The 13,196-nt window shown below is 37.7% G+C and overlaps 2 protein-coding genes and 1 long non-coding RNA gene across 4 annotated transcripts in view; 2 read left to right on the top strand and 1 right to left on the bottom strand.

Moving 5' to 3' along the window:
* LOC124145351 (UPF0415 protein C7orf25 homolog) overlaps positions 1–13,196 on the top strand; it is a 233,833-nt gene that overhangs the window by 17,158 nt on the left and 203,479 nt on the right. The window lies entirely within an intron of this gene.
* LOC125377250 lies at positions 2,064–4,247 on the top strand. The gene is made up of 2 exons (XR_007219495.1): positions 2,064–3,066; positions 3,711–4,247. It is a non-coding gene; the product is annotated as an uncharacterized LOC125377250 (long non-coding RNA).
* The window catches only part of LOC124145352, a 63,778-nt gene continuing 59,385 nt past the window's right edge, over positions 8,804–13,196 (bottom strand). For both annotated transcript variants that reach the window (XM_048390114.1, XM_046515097.2), the window contains exon 2: positions 8,804–10,702. In XM_048390114.1, coding sequence (XP_048246071.1) covers positions 9,754–10,638 — 885 coding nt within the window. In that variant the 5' untranslated portion in view covers positions 10,639–10,702 and the 3' untranslated portion in view covers positions 8,804–9,753. The remainder of the gene's footprint in view (positions 10,703–13,196) is intronic.

The raw sequence follows: 13,196 nt of genomic DNA on the forward strand, positions 1-13,196 counted from the left end.
AACTAAAACCTCATACCCAGGGAGGTCTTACTAGTAAAACTAAAACCTCATACCCGGGGAGGTCTTACTAGTAAAAGATAAAACCTCATACCCAGGGAGGTCTTACTAGTAAAAACTAAAACCTCATATCCGGGGAGGTCTTACTAGTAAAAACTAAAATCTCATACCCAGGGAGGTCTTACTAGTAAAAACTAAAATCTCATACCCAGGGAGGTCTTACTAGTAAAACTAAAACCTCATATCCGGGGAGGTCTTACTAGTAAAAACTTAAACCTCATACCCGGGGAGGTCTTACTAGTAAAAACTAAAACCTCATACCCGAGGAGGTCTTACTAGTAAAAGATAAAACCTCATAACCCGGGAGGTCTTACTAGTAAAACTAAAACCTCATATCCGGGGAGGTCTTACTAGTAAAAACTAAAAACCTCATACCCGGGGAGGTCTTACTAGTAAAAACTAAAACCTCATACCCGGGGAGGTCTTACTAGTAAAAACTAAAACCTCACTCTCGGGGAGGTCTTACTAGTAAAAACTAAAACCTCATACCCAGGGAGGTCTTACTAGTAAAACTAAAACCTCATACCCGGGGAGGTCTTACTAGTAAAAACTAAAACCTCACTCTCGGGGTCTTACTAGTAAAAACTAAAACCTCATACCCAGGGAGGTCTTACTAGTAAAACTAAAACCTCATACCCAGGGAGGTCTTACTAGTAAAACCAAAACCTCATATCCGGGGAGGTCTTACTAGTAAAAACTAAAACCTCATACCCAGGGAGGTCTTACTAGTAAAAACTAAAACCTCATACCCGGGGAGGTCTTACTAGTAAAAGATAAAACCTCATACCCGGGGAGGTCTTACTAGTAAAAACTAAAACCTCACTCTCGGGGAGGTCTTACTAGTAAAAACTAAAACCTCATACCCAGGGAGGTCTTACTAGTAAAAACTAAAACCTCATACCCAGGGAGGTCTTACTAGTAAAAACTAAAACCTCATACCCGGGGAGGTCTTACTAGTAAAACTAAAACCTCATACCCGGGGAGGTCTTACTAGTAAAAACTAAAACCTCACTCTCGGGGAGGTCTTACTAGTAAAAACTAAAACCTCATACCCGGGGAGGTCTTACTAGTAAAAACTAAAACCTCATACCCGGGGAGGTCTTACTAGTAAAAACTAAAACCTCATACCCGGGGAGGTCTTACTAGTAAAACTAAAACCTCATACCCAGGGAGGTCTTACTAGTAAAAACTAAAACCTCATACCCAGGGAGGTCTTACTAGTAAAAACTAAAACCTCATACCCGGGGAGGTCTTACTAGTAAAAACTAAAACCTCATACCCGGGGAGGTCTTACTAGTAAAAACTAAAACCTCATACCTAGGGAGGTCTTACTAGTAAAAACTAAAATCTCATACCTGGGGAGGTCTTACTAGTAAAAACTAAACCTCATACCTGGGGAGGTCTTACTTGTAAAAATTTAACCTTATCCCTGGGGAGATCTTACTAATAAAAATAAAACCTCATACCCAGGGAGGTTATAAACAAGTACTGTTCGAAACACTGGTAAACCTCTGTGATAGGTTTATGACTTGGTAAACTGTATGAGTTACTTTTATATGCATGAGTTACTTCCCCTTTCATGGGTTGAGGATGTCAAACCTTCCTTTGTGCTGTGACCAGCTCTGCCAATTGCTTGCGATACCGTCCATATTTCCTTATTCTCTTTGGTGCTAAGGCCACACTTTGTTTCACTTGTTTTACAGTTCGGCCAACTGTAAATTTGGTTGAAATGGGAAAAAACAACTTCAGAATTTGCTCTGTTTTGTATCCCGCCAAAAGGGTGAAAATATTTTCTAAACAAGGACCAACAGGCATATATTAAACATTGGAGTCTAAACAAAGTTATTGTTGATCCTGAAATTGATAGGATGCATAGATGCACAACAGCCTTCCCGCTTGATTCGTCAGGTCTGCATTACTTAGAGCAACAGCTGTGGTGCAGGCTCTCCTCCCATATTAAACCATTATTATTTTTTTATGCAAGCCAACCTGTTGTGGAGGAGAAACTGAAAAATCCTTAAAGCAAGTAAAGGAAAAGTGTGGCCTTAGCGTCAAGGAAAAGTGTGGCCTTAGTGTAAAGGAAAAGTGTGGCCTTAGCATCAAGGAAAAGTGTGGCCTTAGTGTAAAGGAAAAGTGTGGCCTTAGAGTGAAGGAAAAGTGTGGCCTTAGCATAAAGGAAAAGTGTGGCCTTAGCATAAAGGAAAAGTGTGGCCTTAGCATGCACCTAGTGGATGAACAACTTATGTGTGGTGGAACTTGTTACGTTTTTTGGTACCCTCCATGGTCCTGATCCTGAAATTGATAGAATGCATAGATGCACAACAGCATTCCCGCTTGATTCGTCAGGTCTGCACTACTTAGAGCAACAGTTGTGGTGCAGGCTCTCCTCCCATATTAAACCATTATTATTTTTTTATGCAAGCCAACCTGTTGTGGAGGAGAAACTGAAAAATCCTAAAAGCAAGTAAAGGAAAAGTGTGGCCTTAGCGTCAAGGAAAAGTGTGGCCTTAGTGTAAAGGAAAAATGTGCCCTTAGTGTAAAGGAAAAGTGTGGCCTTAGAGTGAAGAAAAAGTGTGGCCTTAGCATCAAGGAAAAGTGTGGCCTTAGCATCAAGGAAAAGTGTGGCATTAGCATCAAGGAAAAGTGTGGCCTTAGCATCAAGGAAAAGTGTGGCCTTCGCATCAAGGAAAAGTGTGGCCTTAGTGTAAAGGAAAAGTGTGGCCTTAGAGTGAAGGAAAAGTGTGGCCTTAGCATAAAGGAAAAGGGTGGCCTTAGCATCAAGGAAAAGTGGCCTTATCGTAAAGGAAAAGTGTGGCCTTAGCATGCACCTAGTGGATGAACAACTTATGTGTGGTGGAACTTGTTACGTTTTTTGGTACCCTCCATGGACAAAATGTGATAATTGAGAGGGAGACATCAGTTGGAGTGACTTACTGCACACATATAGATGATGTCATCTTCACACATATAGATGATGTCATCACATATGATATTCCCGTGAAGATATTGGTAAGAATAGGTCTTCAGATACCCATGCTGGCCGGGAAAGGCAACTATGCTTGTCGTAAGAGGCACCGAACAGGATCGGGTAGTCATTCTCGCTGACTTGGTTGATTCATGTCATCGTATCCAAATTGTGTAGATCGATGTTCATAATATCAATCACTGGATTGTCTGGTCTAGATTTGATTATTTACAGACTGCCGTCATATAGCTGAAATATTGCTGAGTGTGTTGTTAAACAATAAACAAACAAACAAACAAACAAACATATGACTTGGTACAATATGTACATATGTAGATATTGTTATGCCACAGAGCTTGCCCTTCCTGTTTGTTGACTGAGAAGGGATCACCGGTAACTTAACGAGCATTGGGCCACAATTGGTGGAGCAAACTTGTGTCCCTTAGGCATGCCAGAAACACATCATGGTGGGTTTGAATCTCGTTTCAAACCTAAAAACATAAACAGGGTGAATCTGGGATTCCCATCCACAATCTGCGATTTCACAGAACTCAGGCACTTAAGATGACATTAGGCTACCAGTGATCCCCTCTCGGTCAACGAACATGACGAACAAGCTCTGTGCTTAAAGCACGAGATCATAGAATTTCAATTTAATTCAATCAATTTTCCATCAATTTTTTTCAAGGTGTTCCAGGTGATGTGATTAGGTGATGTGATTGGAGGTTGTTTGCATGTAGACTTGTGGTTTAATCAGCACTGACGCACATGTAGACGTCGGAGACATCGCAAGATGTGGGAACCAGGGACACAGGAACAAAAAGTCATTGTGGTGAGTCATGTTAAGTGAAATGGGTTTCAGATACTGCCAGGAAGTATTAGACGGAACAGATTAATTCTACCATTCTGTTGTCCACATTTGTGATCAATACACTATGGTGTAATGGAATATGTAGAATGCAACGAACCGAAATGGATCATCCGATTATTGACGACCTGGGCGTGGTTGAAACAGGTCATAATCAGGTGGTATATGGAGAAAGAACAACGCAGAACGAGGAGAGCATGTACGACATGTATTTCAATACTGGTGGTGACATCCAAGTATAGGGGAGCAGTCCTTGCATGAACATGATAGCCGTTAGTTATTAGGTTGCTATAAAGAATGAGGCCAGATCAATTCAATTACTTATTTTACAGATTTTTAACCCAAAAATATCTAAAGGAAGAAAAATAAAAGATAAAAAAATTATATTGTAGATGAAAAGAAAATAATGACAAAATCTATAACTGCATTTTACTTAAATTATGTGCTTGTGAATGATACATAATCACATTTTGTGGATTAAATTTTTCAGGTTACTGCAACAAGCAGCTAAGACAAGACATCATCAAAATGATAATGTAATTGTAAATTTTGAGATAAATGGTTACCATGGTAACTGGACATAATTTTTCTGTTAGAGATTTTACTTTGTTATCTTTTAAATGGCTATAAGTGACCTGTGAAACAGATAATTAAGTTTCTCCAGCCTGAGATTGATCAGAACCGGTTGCTTTAGATGCCATGTTAATGACCAGTTGGTAGAAGAGGTATACAACTCAAAACAAGTTAAGGAACACCCACAATTGACAACTGTAGTCATATGAATAAATGGTGTGTTCTTCAACTTCTTTTGAGTAGTATACATTGTGTTACCCATTGTGTTATATCGATCCAGTCCTATACATTCATGCAAGCACCTCTCGCCCTTGTGTTGAGAAATGTGTCATAGTTGAGAGAAAGTTGAAAACACAATCAATTGGTTGCAAAATATGTTAAAAACATTGTGATGTAGTCCAAAAATAGATCTCCATTTGAAATAAATAATGTACACAATATTACCCATTTGTACAAATGTGATGCAAAACATCAATAGTCATATGTATACAACATGTATTTAAAAAACAAACTTATCAAATACAGATTGATATAAATATTGCAATGTCCCAGTGTTACGAACAAAGTTGCTATTTTGTATCAGTATTTGATGCACTGATTGTTTTGCTTGTTACAATAACATTTCCTTCTTCATAGAAACAAATAAGTATTGGTGATGAGAACGCGTTGTCAAGGGTATGGCATCATAATCAGCGTTGCATGACCGGCAAGATGCATACCGCATCAATAGGTAAGAGTCGTCACAATACAAGTGGTTATATTTAGCAGTGACCTTGACCTTAATTGTACATCTGCACATTTTCTTTCAGTTTGTGTTGGTACTGTACGTAAGCTGCACATGCTGCTAAATATAGTTGCTCACAGTCACCTGACTGACGATCCTCGGTCGGATTGTAGCCACGTGATCAGATGTTTATTGCTAAGAAAATGGACATTTCTTGAAAAGCGCACTTGCAATATTTGTCATTACTGTAAGTGATATTCCTTATCGGGAAAATGTCTTGCTTTCATTTCATAAGTATTGGCACATTCAGCTATCTTCGTTAATTAATCATCGTGATATTTCGTGATTCTATTTAAAGTTGCGAGGACTGTATCTATTAATATCTAAAGGTTTCAGGTTACCAAATCAATATTATAGTAATTATAAGTTGATCAGTACATTATAGAAAAGCAGGCAAGTTGGAGAAGGTCCATTACAGAAATTAACTTGGCCTGGCACATAATCCCTGAATGGAGTGGGCTCTGTGGCTGTATCCTCCCAGCATTATGTTTCCAAATTTAGATCTTAACAAGAAGTGTTACTGTAATCTTTCAAAAAGGAGATAATCCATAATTATCTCTTCTTAAGGTGTATCTGACAGGCTTTTAAAACTAGAAATGGCCTGCTTAGCAAGGAACTTCTCAATATCATCGTAATGTTCTAGTTAATAGCAGAATGCCACTGATTATCCCGAGCAAGTTGAGATGCTGGAGATGCAGCTCTTGTCTAACATCTTATGGTTTTAACATGATTGCTAATCACTAATGGCAGCACTTCTTTAAATTCACACTTATTCTATCCCCCAAACGGAAGAAGTATTTCGTGGAGAGGTGTATTAAATGAAATATTCTTATTGGAGTGAGTGACAACATTGTTAAACATGCCAAGTGTGATAAGTGCGTGAAGTTGAAGAGGGGTATACCGATTCCCTACCAACTTGTTTTCATAGTGGATGGGTTTCGTCAATGAGGATGGGGGGGAGGAGTGTAGGATGGGGGTGTTAATAGATATTGGAAGGTAAAAACATGTCTTTAGAAGAGATTTTTGGTTCCCTTACAAAACTGGTGAATATTGATTTTCCACTTTTTACTAAATCTGTTTGGTTACGCCAGTAGTGTTTCTGTTAATGACACTTTTGTGGGACATAAGTGGCTTTCTTAAGCCATTGTCACTGTATATATTAATTCAAATTTGATCTTAAAACTTGATCTTAAATTTGAATTCCGGTATTTTGAGGTGCCTGGGATTTCTTAGAACAAATTTATTTTTAAAAAAAGACTGAAAAACAATTGTTCACAGGACATGCTTGATGTTTTCAAAGTAAATGTGTTGCGATTTTTAAAAAATTGTTAGCTCATCCTTTCACAGAAAAACATTGCCTTAGATGCAAATGGAACATTGGCATTAGATGTAAATTATTGCCTTCGTCATGCTTAGGGAGCAGTTCATGACTTTTATGTAGAATACAAAACTTATTTGCTTACAAAATATGATAATTGCTGTTGAATGTAAATCCTGAAAAGATCGCAAGAAAATTTGACTTCCTTATTATTGTCTAAGTTCACTTCAAGTGGGCATGATAAGACTCGATTTAGTTCATGTGATAATACCCATGTTATAAACCTTACACCATCAACCAAAACGTATCCTCAGTTTTGGGATACAACGAATGGATGAAGCCAACATGTCTTTCATGTTATTGAGATATTGTCTCATGACAACACATGACATTCAGCAGTAGAATCGCAGTTGTGACTGATCAAGGATAGATCGAGCACATGACAGTACACTACCTCTATATGATAGTATTATTGCTGAATCAGCACTATTTTACAGTGTTTGATACGGATGCTGGTCTCTTGGCCCCAGTCTAGTTAGAATTCTCAAAGACCAGTTGGACGACTTATTAGGTGGCCTGACAGTGTAGTGTTATTTGGGGGCACTATAATTAATTGCTATGATTGGAAACAGTAATTTTTGTCAAACTTGAAGTTAACTTGCATTAATTTATATCACTGGTTGATAATCAATATTATAATGAACAACATCTTCCCTAGGCAAGGGAGTTAACTAACTGTAAAATTCCAGTTTCCATCCTAGCCGAACTAGGCTGGAATTTCCAGGTTCCATCGTAGCGCCACCAATGGCTATTTTGTGTTATGTCCTATGTCCCTCCTATTGACCAATCAGATTCCACTTCTCATATCACTTGCATTTGCTTCAAACAAAATGGTGGCACCCAGTCAAGATGATCTGATAAAAATTCTGAATCAATATTATGATAAAACGAGTCTTACATCGCAAAGGGCATCAAATCACATGAGCACCTTGATTAAAGATTAAAAGCATGAAAAGATTTATAAACATCACCTACTAAATTGAAAATTTCTATGATAGTTGATGTTTTCTTGTGTAAATTACAATTATTTTACAGAAAACAGCAGCTCAGAAGCCAATTTAATTGGTAACTATTTAACAAAAAAGTTAGTTTCATTGATGTTTAAACAAAGTGTGTTCACTACCCCTCAATGTCTGAAAAATTTAACTCATGTATGTATGGGTTCAACAAATGTCTCCCTTTGTATTTTTTCAAAGCTCCAGGTGCATATTTACAGCGAATATGGTTATTCCTCTTGTCCAATGGGTACCTTAACCATTGGTAATTTTCGACAAAAGTACCATGGAAGTTTCAAGTGATGACAGTGGTTGAGGGGACTGGATTGACAACAGTTGTGCATATTTCAACATTTCAAAACAATGTGATATATTCATGACAGAAAATGCATTTGAGTGAGTTAGATATGATAGGTGACACTATGAACTACCCAGAGTGAGGCTTTTAACTCTGACCTCATTGCCTTGACACATGAATAGATAAAAATGTCTTATCGAAAATAGTGATAAAACCAGACCTTTTTATTTCCTCGTTTACAGATTATTTTGTGATCAGCTTTGGTTGGCTGAAGGGAAAAACCTAAAAAAAGACATTATAATGTTTTCCAGAATACAAAAATACAAAAAAGTACCTCCCCCCCCTTCATTTCTTCAGGGTCATACCAAATTTAATTCCACCCCCTTGATCACTTTTGAGGGTGTAAAAAAAATAATTTTCTTCTCTTTTTTTTAGGGTTGTACACAATTTCCTTTTTTTCTTCTTCTTAGTTTTGTAAGGTCCAATAGAATCAGTAAACCAGTTAGTGTAAAACGTCTGGCCTGAGGACGAGGCCTCGTGTCAGCACCGTTGTGATGTGCAGGTAAACAACCAATACCGTATTCGACTTAATAAGCGCCCAGGGCACTCTCAAAATTAGAAATAGGGGCCTCTTATTAGAATATTATTTTGGTGAAAAAACACAGTTGAAAGATTGTTAATTTCGTGGTTTATGCTGACAGCCTGAAATGTTTATATACGACAGATATATTTTTCCAGAACTTAATTGCTCATAATAAAGGGTGCATATAACACACGAGTGTGAATTATACATGAATAAATAAGTCTTGTGTTCATTGATCAATTGGAAGGGGTGCTAATTGGGTTTGTTCACTAGTCAATATATTAGCAAATGTCTTAGCTTATAAGAGTGTGGTGCTTATTGCGTCGAATACGGTAAGTAAAATGTAAATGAACAAGTCCAATTTCATACAACAATAAGACGAAAAATATTTACATAGAAAACAACATCTTTAAACTGTTTTAAATGTTTCTTTCATAGTTGTATTAGCAGGGAAAGGATTTTAAATTTTATTTCAATATATAGATTTCCATGAAGTAAGTTTTGATTGACTTTTAAATGGTACTCTTCTCCATGGTTTGGTTCACTATTTCTGCCTGTTTCTACTATTTCATGACTTTATGATGGAGACATTGTAATCAGTGTCATCATCAATGGCTAGATTGAGATATACTACTAAAAAAAGAAAGGACCACTCGATACTTGACAAATTTCCTGTAGTAATATGAAAGAATCAAGTGGTCCTTAACTTAGTAGTATGCTGCATAAAATTTGAACTAGCCAGCATGCAAAGTGGCGTTTAAGGTACTTGAATTGTATTTGCTGGGCTTGCCAAATAGCCTGAGCCTTGCTGCCCTTATTTTGAGGTTTGGAATGACTTGGTGTATATATACTACTCAAAACAAGTTAAGGAACACCCACAATTGGAAGGCTGTGTGTTGCAAGACAAACCAGCCATGACAGATTAACTTTAGTCATATAAAAAAATTGGGTGTTCTTTAACTTCTTTTGAGTCGTATAGTTTACTCGGTGATAAAAAAGTAATGTGACAATCAAAGAGACTTGAAAACCTAACCTGTTTACAAAACGTATTACATTAAAAATGCCTGTTATTTGAACAACAGTGACTCTTGTAATGCTGTCGTGTTCAAATCTCTGTCGATCTGTTATACAATAATCCATGGACATAACTATTCCATTGAAACATGGATGTTAAATCCATTGAGGTGAATACACAGTGCGGTACCCGGTAGGGTAGTGAGCTCAACTGGGGGTAACAAACAAGAGTTGGTTCCTATACAGTGTAATCCTTCAGGCTTATTTGGTCGTCCAATGAGTTTGTTTGAGTGAGCTGTGGTATTGGGTGATGCTCCAGCACAAGGGAGTGGTGATGTGTGCGCATGGCTTGAAGATGGGGATGGGGATGTCGATGATGATGATGGTGATGACTTGAGCTCCGTTCAGTTTGTGACTGAGATCGATTGCTCCCTGAGTGATGAGTCACGTGATTACGATTTCCGTTACACAACGGATCTGTTGCAGGGCGATATTTCCGCTCCTGCAAATGGTCACGTCCTGAACCGTCGTCAAACACATGTACATGAACTTTATGTTCCGATGTCAATTCTTCCTCATTTTCATGCCCAGGCATTGTGGTGTCACTCATTTCGTAATGATCTTCAGGGAAATGAGACGACATGCTGTCATATTTGCTGGAGTCAGAAGCGACTTGTCGCTGTTGCCGAATAAGCGACGGACATCGAGAGAGAAGCACAATCAGCACGATGATAGACAAAGCTAAAATTGCTCCAATACTACTGCCAATGGAAACAGGAATATGCCAACTCGTCGTATTCGCATCCACGCACTGTCGCAATGGCGAGGTTGTATCATTACGATACAGCACAACACACACCTTATAGTAAGTATCAGCTACCAAGTTACGAATATTATATCCTGTAGAAGTTGCAGGTAGCATGTTGCTGTATTGAACATATGTACTTGCCACTTTCTGATAATGCACCTGAAATCTTTGAATGTACGGCATGGCAGTCTCTTCAAGCGTCCATTTTAAATAGATAGATGAGGCTGTTGAAGAATCAACTTCGGGGTGAAACTCATCGAAGAGCTTGTCTGTGTCTAATGCCATGGTACTGCCTGTTCCTCCTTGCACGTACATAGGAGCTCTCCTTGGTGGACAATCGCTGAACACACGCAAACAGTTGGTCCGGAAATTCGTCACTCTGGAAAAATACAAATGTCATATTAGATGTTTGTTATGTTTGTTTGTTTTCTAATCATATTGCTATATTGCAGCTATATGACATTAGCCTATAAATAATCAAGTCAGGACCAGATAATCTAGTCATTGAGGTTGTGAGCATGCTGCCAGGTTTTGATGGCAAACAACCAAGTCATCGAGTCGGAATATTGGATTCATTTAGACGCCACTTATAAAACAGCAAGCATAAGTTGCTGAGGTCCAATTGTAACCTGGAATCGCTGTGGGAGTATCATGTTAGAATGCACATACAGGCCTACCATAGAAAACCAGCAACCAGAACTATGGAATGTGTACCCACTTTAAGTAGAAATAGCATTCAAATTACAAACAGACACAATCCCCATAAAGTTTGCATGGTAATGATAAGAACCTGACACATAATCTTAAACTATTTACATGATAGAGAAAAAGAGCTGTATTTAATGATATAATCTGTTTGGTACAGCTGTGCGTCTTGTCTGTACTGGAGCTAGACGCCAGACAGTTTTAATTTGTTTGGTTTCATTGAAATTGTGTCAGGTTCTTATCATTATGATGCTAACTTTATGAGAGTTGTGTCTTTGTTTGTAGTTTGTGAGGCTATTTCTATGTAAAGTGTGTACATCATCCATAGCTTGGTAGCTCCCTGCTGGTTTTGTTAGGTAGGCCTGTCATAGGTTTTCATGTTCCATTCATAAGGATACTTGAGTTTGTCATCATCACATCGACGATATCTATCATCACATCGACGATATCTATCATCACATCAACAATATCTATCATCACATCGACGATATCTATCATCACATAGACAATATCTTTCATCATATCGACAATATCTATCATCACATTGACAATACTTATCACATCAACAATATGTCATCACATCTAAAATAAATATCACATTGACAATATCTAGTATCACATCGACAACATTTATCATCACATCTTCAATATTTATCATCTGATCAACAATGTTTATCATCACATATTCAATATTTATCATCACATCAATAATATCTAGCATCACATCAACAATATTTATCATCACATCAATAATATCTAGCATCACACTGACAATATCTAGCATCACAACAATATTTATCATCACATCAATAATATCTAGCATCACATTGACAATATCTAGCATCACATCAACAATATTTATCATCACATCAATAATATTTATCATCAAATTGACAACATTCTAGATTACATCGACAATATCTCAGGTGCATAGCAACTTAAATAAAACATGTACTTTCATACAAAACCTGAACAGTAAAACTATATGTAGGGGAAAAACAATTCCAGGTGAAATACACTAGACAGATGATAGAGAATCTCACCCAAGTGTCTTTGATATCAAATCTTTCTACATGAGTTGATAAAAGTTCTAAACTCCAACAACATTCTTCCAACTGTTTCAGATTATGAACAGTTATAAGCAGTGTCTTGAGTGTAACAAATGCAGCCAACCACCTTCAGTAGCAGAGATTAGTGATGTCATTTGATTGTGACGTCATGGTTACCGATGATGTCACAATGGTCTGCAAAGCATTGTGATGCATTTCATTGTAGTGATATATCCCAGGAGAGATTCCGTGAGGACATAGAGATTACTACACGAGTGTCTATCAGATACCATTGATCTTACAACGAGTTGTTTCAAAACGTATCTAACGAGCGAAAGCGAGTTAGATACGCTTTGTAACAACGAGTTGTAAGATCAATGGTATCTGACAGGCACGAGTGCAGTAATCTGTTTCTTACACACCCTAAAATCGCACCTTTTTAGCATCGAACCGATGAATTTTGTCTATTCTCATGATTGCAGTAGCGAATTAATACATAACACCTCTGTCATAAGTGACGTCATCCTATGTGCTGCCTTCTACTCATAAATAATGTGACCCTACACAAAAAGGTTTCCGTCATATATGTGGATTATCAAGGCGATGATGAAAATGCAAACTAGACAAAAACCAAGAACACACTGTGTGCCAAGTTGAAAGTTTACACCTCAAAGAAATTACCAAATATGTACAACAATGTTTACTTCCGTATGACATCACTACCGGTGACCGACTTTTACAAAATGGCGTGTTCACTGACAACAGTACGCGTGATTTCCAGAGGAGGTTTTCGTTGATTGAGGGATCGTATACACATAAATGTGGCACGTAAGTAATCAGAAACATTCTGACAATCTGCGTACTGTTATTTGTTTACCATGTTTTCCAATGTAACAAAGAAAATTAGTCAGAAATGCAGACAACTACCGTCATCGTTGTGCGTGATTTAGCGTCAGTCATGGCGTCACACAGGACGGAAACTTTTACGGCTTCTGTTGAATTTACCACATCTTTGTGATGTGTATATATGTGTATTTCCATTATTAGTGCAACGATACTCTTCCCATGAATATTCTCAAACGCGTGATGGAGCCAATGTATGCAACAATTAGTCGAAAG

Source organism: Haliotis rufescens, unplaced genomic scaffold (genome assembly GCF_023055435.1).
Source record: "Haliotis rufescens isolate VD_foot unplaced genomic scaffold, xgHalRufe1.0.p SCAF_83, whole genome shotgun sequence".
Taxonomy (NCBI): Eukaryota; Metazoa; Mollusca; class Gastropoda; order Lepetellida; family Haliotidae; genus Haliotis; species Haliotis rufescens.